The 24,652-nt window shown below is 34.6% G+C and overlaps 1 protein-coding gene across 1 annotated transcript in view; it reads left to right on the forward strand.

The window, feature by feature from the left end:
- PSPC1 (paraspeckle component 1) overlaps positions 1-24,652 on the forward strand; it is a gene marked incomplete at its 5' end in the record, with an annotated part of 38,643 nt that overhangs the window by 6,022 nt on the left and 7,969 nt on the right. Inside the window, 4 exons of the mRNA XM_010081523.1 lie at positions 1-189; positions 5,403-5,487; positions 6,475-6,583; positions 24,354-24,411. Coding sequence (XP_010079825.1) covers positions 1-189; positions 5,403-5,487; positions 6,475-6,583; positions 24,354-24,411 — 441 coding nt within the window. The remainder of the gene's footprint in view (positions 190-5,402; positions 5,488-6,474; positions 6,584-24,353; positions 24,412-24,652) is intronic.

A 24,652-nucleotide genomic window follows, 5' to 3' on the forward strand; every position in this document is an offset into this window, starting at 1 on the left:
AACAGCCTCCACGTTTTGCTCAGCCTGGAACATTTGAGTTTGAGTATGCTTCACGGTGGAAGGCTCTTGATGAGATGGAAAAGCAACAGCGTGAACAGGTTGACAGGAACATTAGAGAAGCCAAAGAAAAACTAGAGGCAGAAATGGAAGCAGCTAGACATGAGCATCAGCTAATGCTGATGAGGCAAGGTAAAATCAGATGATCTACTAGTATTAAATTTGTTTGTCACAGATTTTCTTTGTGTAGCATGTTGAGCTGTATGTTAAACTTGGAGATTTTGCCAGATGCTATTTAATTAAATGCATTGAATTGAGAAGAAGGAAGTAATATTTCTCCTTACACATATTCCTTGATGATTTGCAGAGATGGATAAAGAAACTGAGAAAGGGGTGGTAGTCGAGGTCTGTTTTCTTCACTTTTTAAATTTGCATAGTGTAGGTAGTTTATGTAAAGAAATTGAATGGTATTGTCATACTCATAAGTAAAATTATATTCCATTTTTGGTGTTGCTTATGATACTAGGTAGGACTAAGTGCTCTTTGTGGGCCATGTGCAGGAAAAAATAAGGAAAGATAGCTCCTACTTCTTTTGGCTGTGCTGCGCACCTCTGGTATGGTTTTAAATGTTACAGTAGCTAATGCTAGCTCTTACCCAGCTGAAATGTCTGATGCATACATATATGTAAGCAACAACTCAAAATAACTCACAGTTGCCATGAATTTCAGACATTCTTGAAATTTTAATATGATGTAGTTGTTTGGACGTATCATCTTCTGCTAGTGTTGATGGGGAAAAATAGTCCTCTAACAATTGCTTTTAAGCCCTGTCTTTAAGAATAGAGCTGGGTGGATGGAGCTTGCGTTTTTCAGCAGAGAAGACAGGAGCAGGGCGAGTATCTAATACTTTCTGCTTGTTAGCCTCCCCCCCAAAATATGGTTTTCCCAAAATGCTGTGGACATGCAATCACTACTTTCCAGTTCAGAACTATTGAACTACTACTTGATTTTACTTCCCTCTGTATGACTGCTAAATTGCAACATTTGGGTGGAAGAAGTTTAAATATGTTGCAAATCTGTTGGAAAGGATCTCAAGGGCTTGTTGCATGAATGAAACACGGAAGAGTTGTTTTTTTTTTTTAAATCTTGAATCATGGCTATGTAAAAAAATTCTTATCCCTGAGAGTGTTAGATCATAAGATAGTACAGTAAGTAGCTTGATAGGCTGAATATGAATGCCTTGTAATTTTAAAGGGATTTGAACTTCTTGAGTTTTTAAGTAGTGGCTACATTTAAAAACTTAAGCCCAGGTAACTCATACAAGCTGTCTGCTGCAATTATTTGTCTTTACTTAATGCGTACACTTAAAGGACATTATTGTTGATGGTACGACCTCCCTGTGTGAGATGGATTTATCTTTGTTTTCTGCTGAGTGGAATTACATGTTGAAAATATCTATATGAGCTGGATTAGAGTATTCATTAGGTTGGTGGAATTAAAGCACCTAAATGCTTGGATATATTGAATGTAAACATATAGTATTTTAAAATCTGTTTTGAAACATTTTCATAACTGGAAAAGAGATTAAAAGGAGGATATTTGATTTTTTAATATAGTATTCTTAAATCTACTGCAACTGAAAGTTGTCGTTAGGAAAAAGTTTACTTTAGCCTGTTTTTTCTAAATAAGCATGCTTGCTTTTACTGTGAAACCGTATTGTTTGTATAAGATCTTGTGCTGAAATACAGAGCATAATACAGTAAAAAAACTGTTATGAAATGCCAAATAGTTGTAGCAGCACCTGTTGTCAAGTTGTTTCTTGGTTTATTTTCCATGCAAAAAAAATGTTAAAGCATTTGGTTTACATGTAAGCATAGGTATATTTTACAGGTGAGGGTTATGAATGTTAATGTGACATAACAGTGCCTTAAATACACAGTACAGGCCCCCCTTTTGAATTAGACATATATTTTAAATTTTGTGTACATGTGACTTTGGTAAAGATGGTTCGGTGCTGAAAATACAGGTTGTATTAATTTAACATGAACTAATAATGAATATTTGACAGTGCTTCTAGAGTTTATACTCCTTGATTATTTTTTTTAGAATTTATCTACCTGTTGCCTGTACTTGATGGCAAGGTTAAGGATTACTTTTTCCTAAATTGTCGTGCCTTAATCGTGTTTTAAACTGAGACAAGAAGACAGTGGCGTGTTTATCAAGATGGAAAAGGTCTTGATGGTAAAACATGGGACAGCAGCTTGGGGATGCTTTGTGGATACTAGGGTTTCTTTTAAGGACACTGTGAAGGAGCAAATATTTCTTTTTTGAATATCTGTTAAGCTCTACTTTTATATGGAAAAGGAAAAGAATTACCCCTTCCGTTAAAAAGCCACTAGAATATGAATGCTTTTGGTGCCAGTATTCCAGTGAGGAAACGTGCTTTTTGTTAGTGTGGAAGAGGTTTTTTTTTCCTTTCCTGTTTGGTTAACAGAGTGCTTCTCTTTGGTACTAAATAACTTGGAATATGGTTCATATTATTAGATTTCTACTTAAGCAACTGCAGATGTTTAATTTGCAAAACTTCAGGGGTTTGTAAACGTTCCTTCTGTTTTAATCTTACCAAATCTCTAGCTTCAGTGTGTATGAAAATAGTGGGTTTTTTATCTTGCATTTATTGTCAGACATTATCTACTTCTAAGTCTTTCTGGGCTGAACAGTGTCTCTGAGTATAAGTTCAGACCATGCCAAGAATATTAACGAGATTGCATAACAGGGGTTTTTAAGAAAGATGAAACTTTAGAGGCATCCAAACCTAGAATTAGTATTTTAGTATACACAGTGCACAAACTATGGATTTAAAGGTACATTGAAATAGTTATTCTGAAATACGGAATACAGTATATTAATTGTCAGGAACTAAAAACAAGATACTAGAGTCCATATACTCCTGCAGGTGAAGGTTTTATGAAAGCTAGTAGAACTTCAGTATCTTGGCTTAAGTACTCAGGTTTTTGTCGTGTGGTATTAATAAGGGAGGTAGACTTCATTCTTTTGATTTGTGTAATTTTTCACTTTTAAGTGTCATGTTTTGACAGATTGTGTCAGGAGTAAAGCAGAATACCTGTTGCCATGTGTGAGTAAATTGGAGTGATGTTTCTGATCTATGTATTGGTGGTACGCTTTGGACTTTTGTAAATATTCCTTCATAGTGGTGGTTAAATAGTTTAGGAGAATACTGGACAATGTGACTGAATTTAAACAGAAGCTTAGTTCTTTATGAGTTAACTGGAATCTGGACGTTTGTTCTCCATTTTTAGAACCTGAAAAATTAGCAGCTTGAAACAACTTAAAAATCTTTTTGGACTTGGTATTCCTGCTTGTAGGATTAACTTCTGAGGTGAGAATACACTTACACCTTCTGCCCTCTGCTCTGCAGAAGGCTGAGGATAAAATGAAACCTTGCCCCTTTTTTAAGCACAAGATAGTGCAGAAACTAATAATAATGCTTTCTGGTTTTTTTTCTGTCACAGCTGCTTTAGTGCAGGTTTTTTTTGTATTCAGAGAAAGGACCTGTGTCCAACATACGTCAGTCCAGAATTACCATCACTGCAGATCTGTTAATATGAATGGCTCTGTGCCCAGCCTGAACTTCCAGATCTATATTTTCATCTGGCTAGTAAGGCTTTGTGCCAATATTCTGCCATTGTCAAATGGTGCTGGATCATATATTGGTATGTTGAACTTCAAAATACTAAAAATTTCAGTAAAGGCAGTAATCAGTGCTATGCTGTAGAAAAAAAATTAAGAGGACAGTGGGAAGAGTAGGACTCCGTGTGTTAAGAATATAGGGGAATAAGTAATAAATTTCTAGCAATTAGTGGTAGAGAGAAAGTAGGAAATCCTGTGCCAGCATAATAACACAAGTAAAGGGGAATTCTACGTAAATTTGAAAGACTGAAGAACGGACAAGGAAGTAACTTTTCTGACAGTGGACAACATTGAGCATAGAATTGGTCAGTTCTTGATCTCAGTAATACCCTGAAACAACCTAAAGATTAATTTTAAAAGAGAAAAGTGCAAATAACCTAAAGGTTATGGAAGAAAAACCAACAAAACGTGCTTGTGGCACTCCCCGAGTATCAGCATAACAGTGTCCAACCCTACTACGGCAGGCACTATTGGAAAGAAGCAGCCCTCAGACTTTGTGATTTGAGTGATCTTCAACTTAATTGTATTCTATGGAAGTGTGAAATGTGTTAATTTTGCAGAAGAGATTGGAAAAGCAAGCCTGCAAAGTCCGCTTGAGAAAGGATTTCTAATGTCAGTAAGGATGCTGTGAGAGTACAAATCTGGTAATATTTTTTATGAAAGAAAACAGGTACCTGATGTTTTGATAAAATGCACGAGTCATTGTAGTTGTTTTTGAATATTAAAGTAAAAGGTTAAGTTGTAATAATATATGTTGATGGAAGTTTGAGGAAAGTGATTTGCATAGCTAAAAAGATGCTTTAATAAGATTAGTGAACAAATGCATAGAGGAATGTATGGAGTAGTTTGATCTAAAGTATGAAAGGCATAGAATAGGTGGTACAGTGGAATGTTTCTCATGGTGTTTGTAAATAATGTCATGTGGCATGTATCCTGTGAAGACAGAAAAAGCAAACAACTGCTTTGTAACAAGTGGTAGAATTAGTATTAATTGAAGAAAGCGTAAATTTCCAGGCAGAAGTCAATAATGTGACTGGTCAGAAACTGGTACAGCAAAAGTAATTACTGTTAGTTGGGCCCTGCTTTTTAAGAGCCTTTTAAATGGTTTTTAAGAGGATATGGCTGTTCCTTTCTGCTGGTGTTAAAGACCAGTCATTTGTAAGTTGCTATAAGCAGATGCACGTGATGAATCTCTATGGAGGCTCAGATGACGTGCCCCTGAAGTTCATATAACTTTTTTCTGATGTGTGCTGTGCAGTGGCCTGCAATAAGTAGTGGAGAGTATAAGCCCATACATACTGCACTAATTTTCGTGCTAGTGTGAATTTAGCAGTACACAGCATTGTGAGAAAATTGATGCCTTGCCCTAGATATAAAACAAGGATGTGATTTAAGTGACTGAGAGGTTTTCTTTCTCCTTTTCTTTGTTTGGGGACTTCAGATTTCTGCTTCCATAATCTGCTGCGGAGGCTTTGCCAGTCCTGGTCCTGTACCCTTCTGTGTTTCTGTGAGCTGTGGATACAGTGTGTTTTTCATATATTAGACTTAGCTTTATGGGAAGAAACTAGTTAAATATGTTGAGAAAATTATTTAAAAATGGAATATTGGAACTAATCTGACAGTAATAGCAATTTTTGAGTTGCCACATTGCTGATTGGCAGCTTTTATATTTATTACATTTCTAATCCTGTTAGATCTCATGCGACGTCAAGAAGAATTGAGGCGTTTGGAAGAACTTCGAAATCAAGAACTTCAAAAACGCAAGCAGATACAATTGAGGTATTTTTGTCTTATACTGTGCAAAGGTGTGACATGCAGCTTCTGTAGGCATGTGTGAATGTAGACACTCCAGCTTGTAGAGCTTGCTTTTGATATCAAATATAAATGTTTCTGCTGCTAAAAAGCTGCTTGTCAAAAGTCTAATGTGTGGTGTTTCAGATAGTGTTCTTGAACAGAAGAGTGCTCGCTTTAAGCTAATATAAAAGAATGGTTGAAATTATTTCTTGATTTTTTTTTCGTTTATTTCAGCTCTACTAATTCTATTGTAAATTTCTGAGCTTTCTAAATAGCGTAGAAATGTCTTAATTTTTTTTGTTTCTTATTATTTATTTTAACCTTGTGACTGAAGCATAGCTGTAGAAGAGCTGTAGTAGTAATAGATACGAACATACTTCCGAGATTTGTGGGCAGGTGATCTGCATGTGGAATAGTAGCATGCTATGTCTGACATGAGATTTTGGGGGGTATTTCCACTTAATATTCTGTTGCAAACATTTTTTCCTTTAAGATCTGATCCATACAAATATTTACTTCTATGCATCTGCTAAAATTTAAGAAAACAGACAGTATCGACTTTTTGTGTTAAATATCACAAGAAATGTAGATGACAAAGAAGAATGAAACACAAACACCTTGCAGAGTTAAAAGTATGTCTTTTAGCAGTATTGAAATGTTGTAATCCATAGTGACTTGCTAAAAATTGAGGTTTTTTTAACCTGCTTTCCAATATGTAGCCAGAAGAACAGGTACAGAATGTACTGGTATTGTAACTACCTGTATTCTGTTTTTTTTTTTTTCTTTTTTTTAAAAAAACACACTTCAATAATATTCAGACCCATCAGGTGGACTAGATTAGTGCCTTACATTATATTTAAAAATAAATAACAACCAGCTTTGTTTATATGCTTGGTCTTGTCTCCTGAGACTGAGTTCAAGCCTGAACAGTTCAAGAGTCTAAGTTGACATAGTTTTTGAAAAATATTCTAGACATGAAGAAGAACATAGACGTCGTGAAGAAGAGATGCTACGTCAGAGGGAACAGGAGGAATTACGACGACAGCAGGAGGGAGGATTTAAGCCAAATTTCATGGACAATGTAAGTAAAATTCTATGATAAAAGTCAAAATTGTAAAAGAATTTTTTTTGTTGTAATGTTTTTATATACGAGCTGTTGAGCTGCTGCCTTCTTGTTCACCGTTTTTCCCTCAGTATTCCATCATTCTCATGAGTGGAGCGGTACAAATTTAGTAGTATAGTTACGCTCATGTATGATGATGTCACCATTATTTTTCCCACAAGCTGGTGATGTATCATTTCAGTTAAGTGAAGGTGTTCAGATAATAATTTGCCTTTTTTATTCAGGAAATTAATTTTTTCAATAAAATTATAGAATTTTTCTAAGTGGGAGATTGTAAGAATAAATGATGTTTCAATAAGAAGGTGCCCTAGTTTGAGTGAAGGTTTAAATTTTAAACCAGTTCCGGCTGTTAAGCTTGTTTGAATTGCTTGTTTTGCTTTATGCTTAACCTGTTACGAATAATACACTGCAGAAACAAAATCGACAGTGTTAACTTCATATGGAGCCTAAAATCACTTCCACCTTTGACCCTACTGTAAAACTAGATGAGGAAAACATCAAAATCTTTACTAAAGGAGACTAAAATATTATAAAGGTGGAAAAAATGGTCCTCTGCTTTAATTTCTACATTATTTATGTTAGTAATTTAGGTGTTCTGCTTCTTGAAGCGCGTCCTGCAGGACTAGCAAAATAGTGGTATCAGAGGAGTCAGCTTGTAAGTTTTCATGATGATCTATTTTGATCAAGAGTATGGCTTTTCTTTCTACCAACCAAGGCAGTTAAATGAACACGACCTGTGTTGTGAATCCTTTAACTTCATGTGAGAAGGGCACATTTTACTGCTACGGCTATTCCTAGTGAGGAAGCAATGAATAAGCGATCCACACTGCTTTTTAATGTTATTGTAACAACTGTAGTCTGCAGGAGGGAATTTTGATCCCCTTTACAGGTACAGCTTGATACATAAATCAAAAATCAAGCTGCTGTTTTCTCAGTTACTTTCTGATTTTATGTTTTATGGAAGAAATACCTGTTTTACATTCTATACCATAACATTTTCTGTAGAGCTGAGAAGAATATATTATGTATGTTCTGAGGCATCCTAGGAGAAGTTAGAAAATAAAAGATTTCCTGTTCTCAGCAGGACATTTTTTTTCTCCATCCTCTGCCCCTTAGTGCTTTTGGTAAGGATGGGGAGGAAGCGAAATTGTTCATTTGATGTTACTAACAGCTATTAATTTTACTGATTGTGTTTTGAGAAACTTGCAGTAGAAAGCAACCAATCACTTATTTCTGTATGTGCTCACACTAAAAAAATCCAACTGCTTTCATCATGTCTTTTCTTTGGGATGATAAAGGTCAAGAATTCAAAACTCATAATGTCCTTTAGTATGTTCCCACATATTATTAAACTTACTTTGTGAAATAGCACATAACAATTGTCTGATGTAATTTAGAAATAGCATGTATTGATTGTGTAGTGCCAAATATGGAATTTCATTTCACCTTAGTATCTTCACATAAGCATCTTGGGGGTGGCCTGACTTTTCTGACGCTAGCTGTCAGAATCCTCCTGTGGCTGATCCGTGAGACCCATGCTGCTTGCTGCAGAGTTCTGCAGGAAGGGGGGGGAAGCTGGGGAGCCAACCCGTACGCCTGAGATAGCAGTAGCTCCCTCAGATTCCATTGCTGTTGGGAGATTGTAACCTGTACCCCACAGCTTGGGGTGCTGGGAAAACTGGATAACGTTGGCCACAGCAACCTTGGCTGGTTTTATTCTTGGAATGTTACTTAGCCTCTGTGCTTGAATTGCTTGCCACAGTTTGGCCGTCCTCCTGCTTATCTGCATGTTTTAAGTTCTGAAGTCTGTGTGACTAGAAACTGTTCAAGTTGGTGAGCTGGACATAACCTAAGTGTGGCATGGGAAGGGAAGAGGAATGGTTCAAATGGAAAGCACTTCAATCACTGTGCGTAGTTTTTGCAAATTCAATACTATGAAATTTTTTGCGGGGAAGGGTAAAGGTGGAAGAATGCTCTGGAAAAGTGTAGCTTTCCCACTGAAGTGCATTACTGGAATTGTGTGTTCGTCTGGAACTCATTAATACACTGCAAGCATATGTAGATGTAGCTGTGCAGTGACAACCCTACCAGGAGTGTTATAAGTTACATAAAGGAATATATAGTACAGTATAGGTTTTTTTTTAAAATGCAAAGTTGAGGTGGCATATGCAAGAACTTAAAAAAAAAACGTTTTCACTAGTCTTCAGACTACTATTTAGTGTTCTGGTCATGTGTTGGCTTATGTTTCACTTCTAATATCCTTTGAACTTTAAAAGAGGAAGAATTGAAACAAAATTGGAAGTGATGTTACTTTCTTTAGCAACTGTTTCTAATAAGGGCAGCTATGTAACTCTAAGCATGACCTATTATTTTATAGGCATTCATTATAACGTGTCTTTAGAAAACTGCACTTAAGTTGTGTAGTGTGTATGGGAGCTTGAAAAAACCTTTGTGTTTTGCTGCAGAGAAGAATTTAAAACCATTTCTGGAGATTGCATAATGATATATCAAAATCTTTCTTCAGTTTAGTAGAATTTCTTACACAACTAAATGTTGTTAATTATTCTTACTAATACTTGTTTACTGTGATCAGACTCCATCTGGTAATTTCTTCTAGTCTCAGATTACCATTGTACATACAGCGAAAAAAAGTTATTCTGTTTTCAGAGTTTAAAAGTTGCCTCATGGTGAAAATTGCATTTTATGATACTAGTGGGTAGTTTTTACCATATCAGGTCTTGATAAACTCTTTTGGCATAATCCTTGTAACATTAAGTCATCTGCCAACCATGTATTTAGAAAGAAAATAATAATTGCTTCTAATCCTTGTTTTTGTTTTTTAAAAGCGTTGAAAAGTAAGCTTTCTTCACTTGTATCCTATCCCTTTTTACTGTTCAGTATGAAAGAAGGACATAAACGGTAAGTGCAAGGACAACCAGAATTGGAACCTCTCATATCAGGCTGCAGTATTGGGCTTTTCTGTTTAAAGTGTCTTTCTGTATCTTTTCCCTAACTTATTAAACTCTGATTTTTCCATATGACTACTTTTGAAAAATGTCTTGTAATCAAATCTAATGCAGTTACCAGTTACTTGGTTTAGTTACAGATGAAAAAATATTTTCTGTGTGTGAGTTTCTCTTCCTGAAGCAGTCTTGTTTGTGGTGATGTTGTACATTAAAAATTTGATTGCATTGATTGTTCTATTATTGGGCAGCCTAGTGATAGCTAAACAATTTATTAGTCTACTTGTGTGATCACTAATAGAGAAGTTCTCAAACATTTTCATATTGGTTAGGGTTTTTCACTTGCTTTCTAAAAATTGGTTAGTTGAACTCTGCTGTTACGGCTCAATTTATATCCATACTAATTTCATGATAGCTTAATCAGGAGACTTGTTTCTAATTTTTAATATGCATGCATATTTCTTGCTGAAAGAGGAGCTTGCTGATGTTGATTGTAAGCAATATTTTATTTTTGAGCAGTACAAATATTTTTTAAAAAATATAGTACTTCTAAGTACTAGTAATACATTAATTATTCAAACTGTGCAGTGGTTATTATCCTATTGTGGATAGCTTACATTAATGGAGATTTAACAATGTAAATCTGAGCCTTTTTACCAGATAGTTCCAGGAACTACTTTTAGTCATATCATCAGCTTAGAAGAGTGAAAAGAGAGTGATTTGGATTTAGTGCATTAAAATAGTTTTCATGTGTTTAGAAAAAAGGAGTTGTAGTCTTAGTTTTATGGTGCACAGATTTAAGTCTGTAGTAACACTGCAAAATAGTGTCAGGTGGGTATTGTACTTAATGAAATAAAATTTACATCTCTTCTTACTGGTGATTTAAAGAGGGAGTTGAGATGTTGGGTGCCTTTGTCCTGTTCCCTCCAAGGAAACTTCCCCTTTTTCAAGTGTAACTTGCATGTGTAAGGAACTGTTTCTTCCAAGTTCAACAGTTTCAACTTCTGAATGCTTACTGTTCTTTCAGGTAAGACTGTATATTAAATACTTCACATTTTTTTATCTCTTAGTCTTTTCAAGAATTATTTCTAGATGTTGTTTCAGTTTCCTTTAAGTTTTCTTACACTGAAACTGTGCTGCTCAAGTATGTTGTGTAAGTATCGGCATAAAGAGGCAGATGCTAAAGTAGTGGAGATTGCCTCAACAGTAGAGACTCTAGTGGACTTGGATCAAAAGCAGTGAGACAGATGAGAGCAAGGGGGTAAAAAAGCATATCCCAAAACAACAACAAAGTTCATAGCTTTAGGAATGCCAGAAACTTGATTAGAAAAAACCCAGAACCCAAACAACATTTAATCTTTTTTCCAAGAGTTTTGTCCTTCTTTGGAGCAGTTTATGAATATAGCTTCTAATTTTTCCATGATTTTGAATCTACTGAGATATACCTTATCCCTCACTTCTACATTCACTTGCAAGTTAAGTAGTGGACATTTTTGAAAGAAGACTGTCAGATTTTCTTGTGCTTCTGTAATTCAGGAATAGGTTTTTTGCACTTCTTGGCTCTTCAGTGAATAGAACTGCATTTTTTTTTCTATCTTCTGATTCCATTATGCTATAAAGCCCCAGTTATGTAAGAAGTTTGAATTTGCATTGAATGCAGAATTGTTTCCTACCTTATTCAAAACCAAACCAAGCTGATGGTGGTGAGGTTTTGTGAGGTTGTATTAGTATAGTCTCCGTTGCCTTAACAAACTGCTATAAAGCTAAGCTGCTTTATAAAAGCTCTTTTGTAGAGTTTGGTTGGGAGAGACTAATTACCTCCTTATTGCAGTCCAGCATACATACCCATGGAAGACGTAGTAGTCCATGTTTGACACCTTGAAAGCCTTTTAAGGTAAAACTAGCTTGGAAGAAGGCAGATCCTTAAATGTAGAACTGGAAAAACAAACAAACCAACCCCCAACTAAGCTGACAAAATACTTCCTGCTTTCTTGGCAGTAGTTTTACTTCAGTGATCCAAGTTTCTTCCTATGCATAAAGCAACATAGGCTAGGCCTTTGAGCAAGCACTTTATAAATGTGCAGTTTGTGTTTTTGTGGCTGGTCTTAGTTTTGGCAGTAGCGCTACATTTCTTTTATTTTTGCAAGATTGCAGTGGTAGGTATCAGTAGACAGATACTTAAATGTTGCATTTCTTCTGTTCCTCAGTGTTTCAGATAATAAATCTGGTGCTGTAGGCAAGAATAATAATTCCTTAACAAGCTTTAAAATATTCACATTTATTATTTTCAGAAACTAATAAGTTATTTTCAGCCCTTAACTGCACTGCCACGTATCAAAACTACTCTGTCATATCTGCTTTTAGTATGAAAAGACATTGCATAAATATTAGTGCAGAACTTCAGCCATCTTTTTATAGCATATTGTGTATTTATCTACATAAACAGAAGCTGTTTGTGGAATAAGATACTTTTTGGTTGTATTTGTTTCATGACCATTTTAGGAAGGTTCATGATTGACTTTCTAGGTTATGTTTTTATCTATGCCAAGGATGCTACTAAGGTAATTTTTCAGTAATGAAGCAAATAATCATTACAACGTTACCTTTAATTTATAACTTTCATAGTTTACACACACTGAAATGTAACGTTTAGGGTAATGGGATAAGTTTTCCTTGTGTTAAGTTATGTTATAGATATTTAGGAGAGTAAAATATTTTACTCTCTTACTATCATCTAATATTTGCACAAATACTTTAGAAAATAATATTTACTTCATGTGAACTTGCAAACAGAACAAGTGACCATTCATAAGTAATTTTTGTCCCTTAATATGCTGTCAAAAGTGCATAAATCTCTGATATGAATTCAGGTGTTGCAGTACTACTTCCAAGCATTCCCAGGTTTGTTCTCTTCTACAGTAATTGATAAGGAATTTTTTGTCTGTGTTTTTTAGGTTGTTTGGTTTTGTCCATAACTGAATTTTTTTTTCAGTAAGACTAATGGATCAAGATACTAAAAGAACACTTTTCTAAAGATACTTCATATACTATGGCAAAATGACATCAGCCTTTGCCAGTCTTAGTGTTTCACGAGGCCTCAGATTGAGCAGATGCCATTTTTGTTCAATTATTAATGGAAAGATTTCAAATGCATCTGTTCTTGTCTATAGAATACTCCATTTGGGTACTTAGCTTCTTGTATTTCATGTATTTTACAGGTAATTTTTTTTTTTAAAGTCTGTTAAAGAGCAGGTGTAATAAGTCTCTATTCCATACTATAATATAATTTCTGAAAATTGTTACTGGTCAACAGTTTAAAAATTCTACTTACCTGACTTATGTTCCTCAAATACTGAGTTCTTCAGTTTTCTATCTTCTGACAAGTAAGAATGAGGCTTTTATAAATAATTTAGAAAAAAAACTCTGCTAATATAATTGTTTTATATATGCCCTACATATTTTGAAGAAGCTAAAATTAATGTTTGCCCTAATAATTTTCATTTTTTCTTCCTCAGCTACTGGAGTTAAGTTTGACTTGGAGTTTGTACACGTATTTACCCAGACTAAGAAGAAATTAACTTTCAGTTTCAGTTGTCTACTTGGTACCTATTTTGGACTCATCCACCTGTCTAAATCCTGAGATCTTACTTGGTGGCATTGAGACTTGCAGACAAAATAAGTTCCTCTGCTTAGAAAAGTTCATCTTTATTGAAAGGGTCTGTGTTTAAACAAAGAATAAAACACCCAAGAAGCAATAAGTGAGTCTGTAGAAATAAGTGTTTTTGTTGTGAGGAAACCTGTTAATGGATCTGTTGCTTAGTGTGAGAAAAGCTTTATAGATCTGGTTTCTCTCTGTAGAGGGGAGTGCCTTCGAGTAGTTTTTTTTTTTTGGTGTGAGCAGTAAGCCTTCGACCTTTTGCTTAGCTTTTGATGTTTTGCTTCAATAGCTCTCACAGAGTGGAAAATTTTAATAGTGGTAATGCAGTAAACTGAGATGTAGAAATTAACTTGTCTTAGTGAGGTTGCCTGTCTTTTGATACCAGGCTGAATACTGGTTTTTTAAAGTAAAATATTTAGGATTTTTCTCATTAATATTTCACAAGCCTCCTTTCTGTAGCATAGGCATCAGGTAGGTTTATCTCATTACCAGAGCTAATGCTTGGTTTGGGTTATTAAATCTTCCATGAGGAATATGGAATTGAAGTCTAATATTTCTGTCTTCCATCAAGTCTTCTTTAGGTTCCACTTCAATTTCCTGGAGATTAGGTGTTAATTGTTAGATGAACAAGCATGTTTAAGCAGTGGGTTTTTTTGAAAAAAAGATAAGTTTCTGTAGAGCTGTTTAGTAACTGTTCAGATGGAGAGTTTAATAACTTGGATAATAGAAACTAACTTTTAAAGAGTCAATTAAATGTATTTAAGGTTTACAATTTAAAGATGTTTTTCCTAAACATTATGATTTCCTACAGTGCCTGATGGCTCACTAATTTAGGCTTAGCGTTGTGTAAGGTGAAAGAGTATTTGTATTTTTTTCTCTGTATAACTTGAAGAGCACTGCTTTTACAAGCATTGCTGAGTGCAGTCTTGTTGATACACTTATGGTGGGTTAGCTGGTAAGTGTCTTTTCGAAATGTATTAATATAAAATATCTGAAAAAGACAATATAATGTCAAAATCAGGTTCTTCAGTCTTTGTTTCTTTTCTGTATATAGTGCTAGTTTTTATAATCCTTTAAAATTTTACTTATGTAGTCCTTGTGTTTGTTCTCCCTTTCCCCTTCTGAATTATTACATGTTTGTTTATCTATAGGGGAACTTGTATGACTGTTTTTCCCTGTTCATTGTGATTCCCATTCTGTCCCTAACATTATTCTGACCTTTGGGTCTATAGTACATAAATAAAATATTAGTTTTTGTTAAGATATTTTGTGATGAAAACAGACATCGTAGCTTAAGGGTTACTGTGTGTGGATGTGGGTCAGGGGATTTAACAAGTAAACAATTTTTCTAAATACATTTGGATTTGTTCAGATGACCAGTTTCATAAACTCTTAGTATCCTAGAATTGCCTGGTACAGTGTATATTGTTTTCCACAGTCAGAACTTGTGTTTATTCAAATGATAAATGTCTTTCTTTATTCCAGTCTATCTACCTCATCTTGCTCCTGTTTCACAGTAAATGACCTCCAGGTTGTATAAAAGTACTAACTGGAAAACTGTGGAGCCTGGTTTCATACCAGGAAGTTTCGTTGATGCTTCTTTGTTCATGTGTTCTTTGTTTAAGTGCTGTTTGTGTGGACAGGCCAGATGCTGGGGAAATTAAACACTGAACTATTCTGATTGTAAGCAACATTCGTAACATGTATAAAAGACTTCATATGTATGTTAGAAGTTTCTCCTGCAGGACCTATTTGGAACGATGAAAATAGGCTTTAATCTTTGTATGAAGCTTTGGCTTTCAGCTTCCTTTTGGCAAATACTTGTGTATTGTAATCACTTGGTAACTCAGATCAGTGATGGGATAGCAACTATAATTGGACACTTTTTTTTGTTACAATTCGGTCAGCATATAAAATATCCTACTTGGTGAGGAAAAATTGTTAATACGACAGTCTGGAAAAGTGTCGTATTTACTGTACTGTGGCTATAACTAGGGCTGTTTTTAAAGTGTGTTAAGTTGATTTTTCAATGTTATGTTCAACATTCTAGTTAAGAAGTAGTTAGATTTTTAACATAAATGCTTAATGATAAAGGATATTCTTGGCTGGTTAATTTTTCTTCTAAGTAAACATTGATGACCTTCACTTCATCTCATCCTTGATCTTGGAGCTGGGGAATATTGTTGTTTTGAATCAGTCCAGTGTTCACTTTTTTGGAATATTTGCCTAGAATTGTTTCCTGTGCAAGGGAAACTTAACATTTGGGAAATCTAAAATGGCAGCATTGTTTTATAACATCCAATTTTCAGTTAAATATTTTAGTGTATTTCTGCACGACGGTACAGTTAGCCCAGACTTTGTTACCACTTGAACAGCCCTTCAGCTCCACAACCACCAGGGTGAATTGTGGAGCACATATTAAATTAAATCATTTGCAACTTGTTCTGTGAAAGTATGGTATCCTCCATGCATGGTTTGTTTAAATCTGCAGCATAAAATTCTCTAATATGCCTCTGAAAATGTGAATAAATTGTGAGTGCAATATGATTATATTACGTGTATCAATCATGAACTTGGAGATATGGTGGATATTGCTTTCAGAAAGTAGTTTTGCAGGTAAGTAAACAGTTAAGTGCCTTAAGTTGATAACAAATTAAAAATTATTTGCATTATGTTCATCTCTTGAACTATATTTAATTTATGTTTATTTCATTACTGCCATTCAAAAAATGAGGCTAATAGAAAGCAGAAAAGTATTTTTATATGTCAGTTCCATGGACCTGAAATGGCTTTTAACTCCAGTGGAACTGAATTAATTGACAGAATGTTGTAATGAGGAAGTAGCAATCAAGAGAGTTAATATATAAGGTATCTTCCTTTTTAAAAACAAAATTCCAGATCTGTTAAAGTGGTTACCTTCTCTCTGAACACCTTTGTCTTGAGAAAAATTGTTTCTGAGTTTTACCTTAAAATATTTGAGGAGCAGAATTTTACCTTTCTCAGAGAGTTAGTTGTTAGATCCAGGGGGAATTTTGACAGAATACTTCTGCTCCTGTTTGCTCTCAAGTGATCAATAGCTGTGGCATTTGGAAAAAAAAAAATCTGTCTTTGCAGTTGTACCCTCACAGAGTGTTTAATCTGTGTAGCCATAGGCAGTGAAGCGACATGGTAGGATTTTCTTTTACCTGAACAGATACCATAACGATGATTGAATAGAGGCATGGAATTAAAGTCTTCAAATTTTATTCCTAGCTACTGTTTATATACAGTTTGTTTGGGGACAGATTTTACCATCTGTCTACATTATTTTTTTTGGATAATGAATAACATTTTCCACAAACTGAGAAAATGCGGAGCTATAGTTAACTTGCCTTTTTAGGCAGCTCTATTCTGTAGATGTATATACAATATTTTACTGTATTATAAGAAATGGAAGTGGGAGAGGTGGGAAAAACTTGGGAAATAATGATATATTAATGCAGTGTTTTAAATGCAGTATTAAAATTCGGAGGAGCAGCAAGTAACTGCAAGACAATAATGAAGCAGAAAGTTGAATCTCAATATGGAACGAAGTTCTATAATCAACAGTAGATTCTACTGTAAAAATTTAATGTCTAAGGTCACTAGATAAAGACTTTCAGAAGAATCTATAGGCATATAGACAACTTCTGTAGTAGTGATGTCCACTTTTTAATATGGAAGATAGGTGAATATCTCTGCATCCAAATCAGTGACTGAATTCTCAGTTGCCTCTGTGATAGTGTCTACTCATTAATGTCTTTCCAAAAAGAAAAAAAGGCTTATGCTACTACCTTTTTTGTCTCAGTAAGTATCGTTTTGTTCACTTGTTCTGAGATTAAAACCGGTAATTATTATTCACATTTTTTCACATAATTTTGGATTTCATTTGTCTTTCCTAGTTTGTTTGCCTTATTCCTCTAGTCCAGAGCAGTGGTTATTTTCTACTTCTCATGACATAGGAGTGAGAAAATGTCTCAGTACAGTTGCAAGTATTTTGGACTGTTTTCCTAATCTAATTTACTTTCTACCCCAAACTTAAATTTTGAAAAAAAAAAAATAATCAAATTTTGGCAGTATTTTAAAGTGTTTGCTGAGAGTGACTCTTCATTGCGGACAGGTTTCACTCTAAAGTATTAGCCATTTGCAATTTTATCTTGAAACAACTTTGACTAGCACTTAACTTGTCTTGCATCGGTGTTTTTCTACAAGGTTTTTTAGTTTTCCCTTTGCTAATTTTGAAGTAGTAGCTGAAACATACTTCCAGGCTGGAACAAGCCCAGCATGCCATATGGAGGCTGATGAATAGCTGGAGTGTTTCAGGGTGTTTTGTGTTGTGAAAAAGAAATTTATTTTCCTCTTTCAATGGTGGTGTTTTGGTCCATGTTTTATAAAAATAAGAAATATTTTTTGATCCAGTTTTTTTTTTTTAACATACTCATGTTCTCCAGGATATCTCAGGTTGCTCTCTTAGAGGTGGAATTAACTAGAAAATTTTGGCTTAAAATAAAATCAAATAGGAGAAAGGGACACCTGAAATGTAAGTAAAATCTGGTAGATAAGGTAATGGTTGTTCTGCCTTACAAAGGAAGGAACATGTGGACTGCTGCCTCTTATAAACAGCAGTCATATGTGAAAAGTATGAAATACAATTTTTCTTGGCAAAGATGCAAGAACAGCAAATATATTAATGTCCTCACCTGTCCTTTGAGTTACATTTTGAGGAAAACTTAAAATCTTAAAAGTCATCTTGAAACTAATCTTAAGAAAAAGGATTACTTGCAGCAATATCTTTTGAGATAATAGCAATGTAACAATAGTCATTCTTGAATGTTTTCAGTACTTATAGTCAGTTTGCATTAATAAGACTTTGCAGCTGCTATAGGTGACAGGTTTTTGGAGTGCTAATGTGTAGAGTGAGATTTACGTGAGTAAAAATGTGTTACGATTTGTGACTTTCGGTCCCCTTGGTGCTCACAAATTTGAGGGGCCTCCAGGTGCTCTGTGGGCTTGCCTGTTTTAGATTAGCCTAGTGGCTCTCTTCTGTGCTAAATAGTGTTTTCTTTCAGGGGATTATTAAATATTGCTGGTTAATGAGATGTTCCCTAGATGTCTTCATAATATGAGTAATATTAGTGCAATTAAATTGCTTTCTTTTCCAGAATTGTCAGTGTAGGTCTAACTTAAACATCGCATGAGGATTGATGTGTTGAAAGTAAGTCAACTTTTCGTCAGATTGGGTTTTGCATCCAAGTGTAGGAGGATGACATAAAAAACAAAGCATGCTGGGAGGATCGGTTATTTACCATTGTACTCTCCCAAAAAAACGCAACAGCTTCTGTGTTTTGGAGAGTAGAAGCTAGTTTTACCTAAACAAAGGAGGATCTTGAACTATGTTCCCTCTTGTAAAGATCAGAAATGGCTGTTATTACTCTCTTTCACACATAAAGCTGCAATTCATTTCTATCTTTTCTGGTGTTAACGTGTGTTAGGTGATGTACTGAGAGGCTTTTCAGTACTTAGTTAATGAAGTGGTATAATGGAGTTGTATCATACCCAATTCTTTGGTAATTCTGTGTAAAATATAATGGTATATGTTACAAGGTGTATTAAGACTGACATTTTAAATATACTATGGTAGCTGTGTTGCATATTAAATTTATTATTACTTTTTATTACAATAGATCTGTGATTTTAAAACATTGAGGTACAATATTTTTTGTTTTTAAAGAACGGTTTAGATTAGTTTTTTTAATAACATTGATACTTCCTTTACAATATTATCGAAGTGATGGAAATATTTAAGAAATGCACTGAAGTAATGATATTTTTTCCATAAGGGAAGTAACTTTTTTGTCAGCAGCTATAATTATCATTATTATACCGTTAGGATTGTTTTTCCAACTTGTAGTATTTACTGGAATATAAATATCTGCATATATTTCATACAATGTATATTCCTGTTTTTATTGAGGTGATAGGTTTTTCTAACATATAGGTTGTTTTAGTGGTGTAACTTAGTTATCTCCGTCAACTCAATTCATGACTTGAGTCAACAAGGAGGAAATTGGATTTAAGTATCTGCTCCAGCCCTGTTAGAATGTTTTTCTCACAGACCAAGTCCTGTTGACAGCTATTAAACGTAATGAAAATTCTTTTCATTAGACTTCTCATTTAAAAATAGGACTGTGTAGTATCCTGTATGCTGCATGTTTTATAGCTACATTTATTTGTTATCTAGTTTAACATACTTGCTTGTGTAATTCTATGTGAGGTGAGAGAGCTTTTTTTTCCAAACTCCTCGGTGGGAGCTATAATTGTAGATCTTAATTGATGGGTAAACCGAAGAGGAAAAGGTAACAGGAGGGGGTGGGTGGAAGGGAAGGCTTTTATTACTGTAGCTCCTCACTTCCAGTGAGCTTGTCATTGATTTGAAGTAGTAGAATATTCTGAGGAAAAGACGAATAATGCACAATCAAAAGTATCCCCTCAAATTCTAGTGACTTTAACCCCTTGTATGATACAAAATACAGGTGTCTTTCAGTAGATTACAATTTCTTGTAAGGTTTAAAGGATGGAGAGGCCTTTGGAAATAAGTTTTCCTTACCTAGAAAGAACTTAAAGAAATAAACCACTCTAGAAGGGAGTAATGAATTCTAGTAAGAGGTACAGAAATGTCTTACCTATTTTGACAAATATAAAGTCTGCTAGAGAGTAGAGTTCAGTTTTCATGTTAATGAAAGAATCAGCAGCACTGTGAATTACATTTTGCTCTACACACACAACTTTGGAGAAGTGCTAATTAAGTGCTGACTTCAATGTGCAAGAGTAAGTTTATGGAGCAAGTGTTCTTTTTTTTTATAAGGGGTTTTTTTGATGCTTTGTCTTAGCATTATTTTGACCACCATTCCGTAGCTGAAGGATGAGTGAATAGTCTATGTTAATTTGGAAGTGCCTTTCCTCCTGGCCACAATCACTTGAAGAAAACTGTATGATCTCTTAATATTTCTGTTTATATCTTGCATTTTGTTTTTCTGAAATATTGCATGCCATGTTTATTCCATACCATAACTTTTTGGTAACAGTTTTGTTACCATGACTATTGCGTAATTTGGAGACAAGGTTTTTAAAAGTCTTTGGGCTGCCTCAATTGGAAGGCATGTTTCCAGGGAAGAAAGTAGTATTGTTTTGTCAGTTCCAAGACCATTTTTATAACTACTTGTATTTTTATTTTCGGTGTGAGAAGGGAATTGCGTCCCATACGTATCCTGTATCAATTCTTAGGTGTCTTCTCAAAACAGTTAGTTTCATGGTTTTATAGAGTGGATTTACAAATATACTAATATATTAAAAAAAAAAAACAAAACAACAGAAGAATTGTCCTGGCAGTTCTGTATACTTAGACTACTGGTATTAATGGTGATTGGGGTGTAAGAACATTGCTCATTATATACCTTGAATGCTCAAGAAGACTTGTTTCTAATACTTGTAAAAAGGGGAGAATCCATACTATATTAAATGCACAATATATATATGTATTTGAAAAGTGGGTGGATTAAATGTTTTTGTGTAGATCTGCTTTTTACATATGACATTAAAAGGACTTGAAACTTTGAGGAAATGTAATTTTTAATGATTGTGTCTAAAGTAATTAGCAACTATAATGTGATAGTTGCCATCATAGTAGTTTTTCTAAAAGCAGATTACTCAGATAATCAGACCTTGAGGTTTGTTTGCATTAGTGAGTTCTGAAGTATTTTACAAGAATCCTGGAACAGAAATAATTTGGAAAGCTTTCTTTTGAGTTGTGTAAAGAATTACCCCTTATAATAAGGTACGATTCTTTGCTTGCTTCTGGGTTGGGTTTTTTTTTACAGTCTTCCCTAAGCTTAAATTCCACATCCTTTGTCTTATGCTTTCTTTTCCCCCTATAACTGCCTATCATCCATTTTTCTTGTTCTCTTCCAGTTTAAGTTGTTTTCCCAGGTATCTGGTGACTTCAGAGGTTCTTAGTCTCCCTGCGTATTTCTGTAGTAAAAGTTTAGCCCTCCTCTCTTGCAGCTCAATTTTAACTCTGTATTGAGGGTAGTTATGGGTGGCTTCAGGGAAGGAGCTGAAGCAGGCTGCTACTGAACAGAAGAATGGGCAGTCCCATAGTGAGGAAAGGAAGCTCTCAGAAGATAACACTATCATTGTTATGTTCTGCAAAGGGTTTGAGTATCCAAGAATGAAGCTCTCAAGTGGGCTGGAATATGAACCACCACTGGTTCCACTACTCTGTCATAACTGCCTGTTGGTATTCCTTTCTCTGTTGTATTGGGGGCAAAACTCTTGGAATAGTTCAGCTTACTTACCTGCAATAACTTGCTTATGCTCGCATAATAAATAGCTGTCTAGGACATGATGTGTGTGGGATAGGACTGAATTTTTGTTATTGTCTGGATTCCTGCAAATACTGGTTTTGGCAGGTTATTCAAGTACATGTTTCTATAGTTCATATGTCAAGCATTTAATTACATTAATGATATATGCTGTCAATTAACATTTGAGATTGAGTATTTTTTCTGATGGGGTTTATCTTAAATTTGCTATTTCTGTGTTAATTGGATAGAAGAGTTTCTTCATGCTAAAAATTCAGAAGAGCATGATAAGTTGTGAACATGCAATGAGGAATAATACTTCTTGTAGGCATGTTGATAGAGTAACAGGCAGCAGAGCTCATAAGGCACATTTATGGATCTTTAGCTGAAATGTTTTTTATATGGTAATAATTCAACACCAAAGTTAAAGCTACAAAAATGGCAAACAATTACTTCATATTTATTGTTACAAAAAACCAGACTAGACTAAAAAGTAAAAAATTACAGGTTCAACCCCTTTTCCTTGTTGTACTTAACGTTAACTGAAGACTACTAGCATTTCAAGCTGACAAAAAAGTGTTTTATTGCAAGGAGGAAGTGTAGTGTGCTTTTCAAAACAAGTGTATGTTATACTTTGCCAATGCTTCTATCCTTTGCAAATAAAACGAGTTAAATTCTAGTAACTAGTACAGCTCTGTACCTAACATCCTTATCTAGCTGGTATGGTACTCAGCCCTGCCTTATATGGCACATTTCACATTAAAAAAAACACCCATCAACTTCCAGTTGAACCTGAGATGCATCAAGTTATGTGCAGTAATTGAAAATCTGGTACTTTCCCTTGTAGCTGGAGTATCTCGGAGCTGTTTGTGGAATCTCCTGTTTTCACACACATATGTGCACACGTGTGCAAGCATGGTCTGATTCATGTAAACAGCCAGCCACAATGTTTTTCTACCATGTTGAGCTAGGAATTGACATTAGGGATGATACACTTTTCCTTCTGCTTTGTGTCAGGGCTGAGGTATAAAAGCAGACTAATATCAACAAGGTTGTATGCTGATTTTGTAACTAACTCATTGTTGTGGGTATGATTGGTCCTAACAGGGCTGCTGATTTTACTTTAATGTCAGTTGGCATTACTGTGGAAGCTCTGACAAAGTAGTTGCATGTTCTATTATAGTGGTTTAACGTGGGTTCTAGGGTCAGAAGAAGAGGTCTGTCTTAGTGTTCATCAATGGCCTTTCATGGCTGGACCTTAAAACTGCCTGCCTTTTTAGTTACGAGGCCTTACTTTTCCTCTTCACATTAAGCCATATTATTTGGAAAACTGTGTATAATCTTCTTACATTAAGTTCATTTTCTAGGTTAATATGAGTTATTAGAAGCAAAGTTACTGACCCGAGAACCTTTTGTCCTATATTGTATGACAATTTCCCATACCAGGATATTTTTACAAAACTATTGACTCTGTTCTGTCAAATATTGGTGTCAGCTGCTTTAAATGTGTGAAGCTAGAAGTCTCATGTTTGTCATCCCAAACATGATTGAACAAAAAGGAGTTTTGTGAAACCGTAAAAATACTATGAATGTGGTTTGATTTGATTAATATTTCAGTTTAAAGGTTGCTTTTGACAAGACTGATTCAGTTGCCTAGTATATGAAATTGTTTTCAAAGTGCATCTAAACTTTTAAATAATAATGGTTAAGTCATATGTGGAATGATTTTCAGAATCAGGTAAATTTTGTTGCATATGCTTATTCTCAGCACGTGTATTCACTCAAGTGGAATATATGTTAATGTTCTTGCAGAAAATTAATGAGAAAAAATTATTTGTATATTAATTTTCATTTTGAACTGTGAATTTGTTTCATCCTTTTGATCTAAATAGTACTACCAAAATCCCTTGGAGTTACCTGTGACAGGTGTACTTTGTTTTCCACTAAGGGATGATTTTTGCCACACTCGCTACTATCTTTTGAGTATTGTTTCACAGCAGGCCGTGGTTCATTATCAGTAATGGCAGAATTCTTTTGGTGTTGGATGACTGGGCATCAATTGAATCTGAATCAATTTGGCATGTTATTTGTCTGTTTAGTATAAATGCATGTTATATAGTGTATGCCGATACTACATTTTTATGCTGATTTCGAAAGGATGGACATAGCAATAGCATGATATAATTTATCAAAGACTACCACCACCAAATTAAGTCAAAACTATTTGACCAAAGATGAACTGACAGATTGAGTTGATAGACCATAATATAACACCTCAGATCTTGGTTTCCAATCAACACAACCGTTTTTGAGTTGTGAAGCCAGATTGACTGTATAATTGAACCACAGCCTTTAGGCAATACTGCAATAAGACCTCTTTATTTATAGATTAATATAGTGCTTCTTATTAATGAAAAACACTCTGTGAAGATTGATTAATTTGCAGTTGATCACGTAGCTATTCGGGAACTTACAACTGCTGCATCTGATAAATTAAACTTGTGATATTTAACCTTTAGCATTCTGCAAAAATGTATAGCGTTGCTATATTGAACTTACTCAGTTTGCTTTTATAAAAACAGGGGAGTATAGTTAACTTTATTCCTTGTACATTTTTGTAATCAATGAAAACTTTTTAAACTTGAAAATTTTTATTTTCATTGAGTAAATGGGAATGTTTTAAGTTCTAAGAATGACAGGTTGACCATGAAAACTATGTTTACTTTCAGAGAGAACAGGAAATGAGAATGGGTGATATGGGTCCTCGTGGAGCAATAAACATGGGAGGTAGGGATCTGAAGGAAAAAGGCTTCTGTAATGTAAAATTTCTTTTTCTTTGGGACTGTACATGTTACTCAAGCACTTAATTAGTGACAACTGTTGGTAAAAAGGAGTAAAATGTATTAGGAAATCAAAAAAGCTCACATATTTTGGTTCCAAAGAGCTGGGGTTTTTTTTCTCCCAGAGTGTAACTTTATTGTTTTGACCACCCATGAGAGAAAAATACAATGTGTAGGTTAAGAGAAAC

Source organism: Pterocles gutturalis, unplaced genomic scaffold (genome assembly GCF_000699245.1).
Source record: "Pterocles gutturalis isolate BGI_N339 unplaced genomic scaffold, ASM69924v1 scaffold31379, whole genome shotgun sequence".
NCBI lineage: Eukaryota > Metazoa > Chordata > Aves > Pterocliformes > Pteroclidae > Pterocles > Pterocles gutturalis.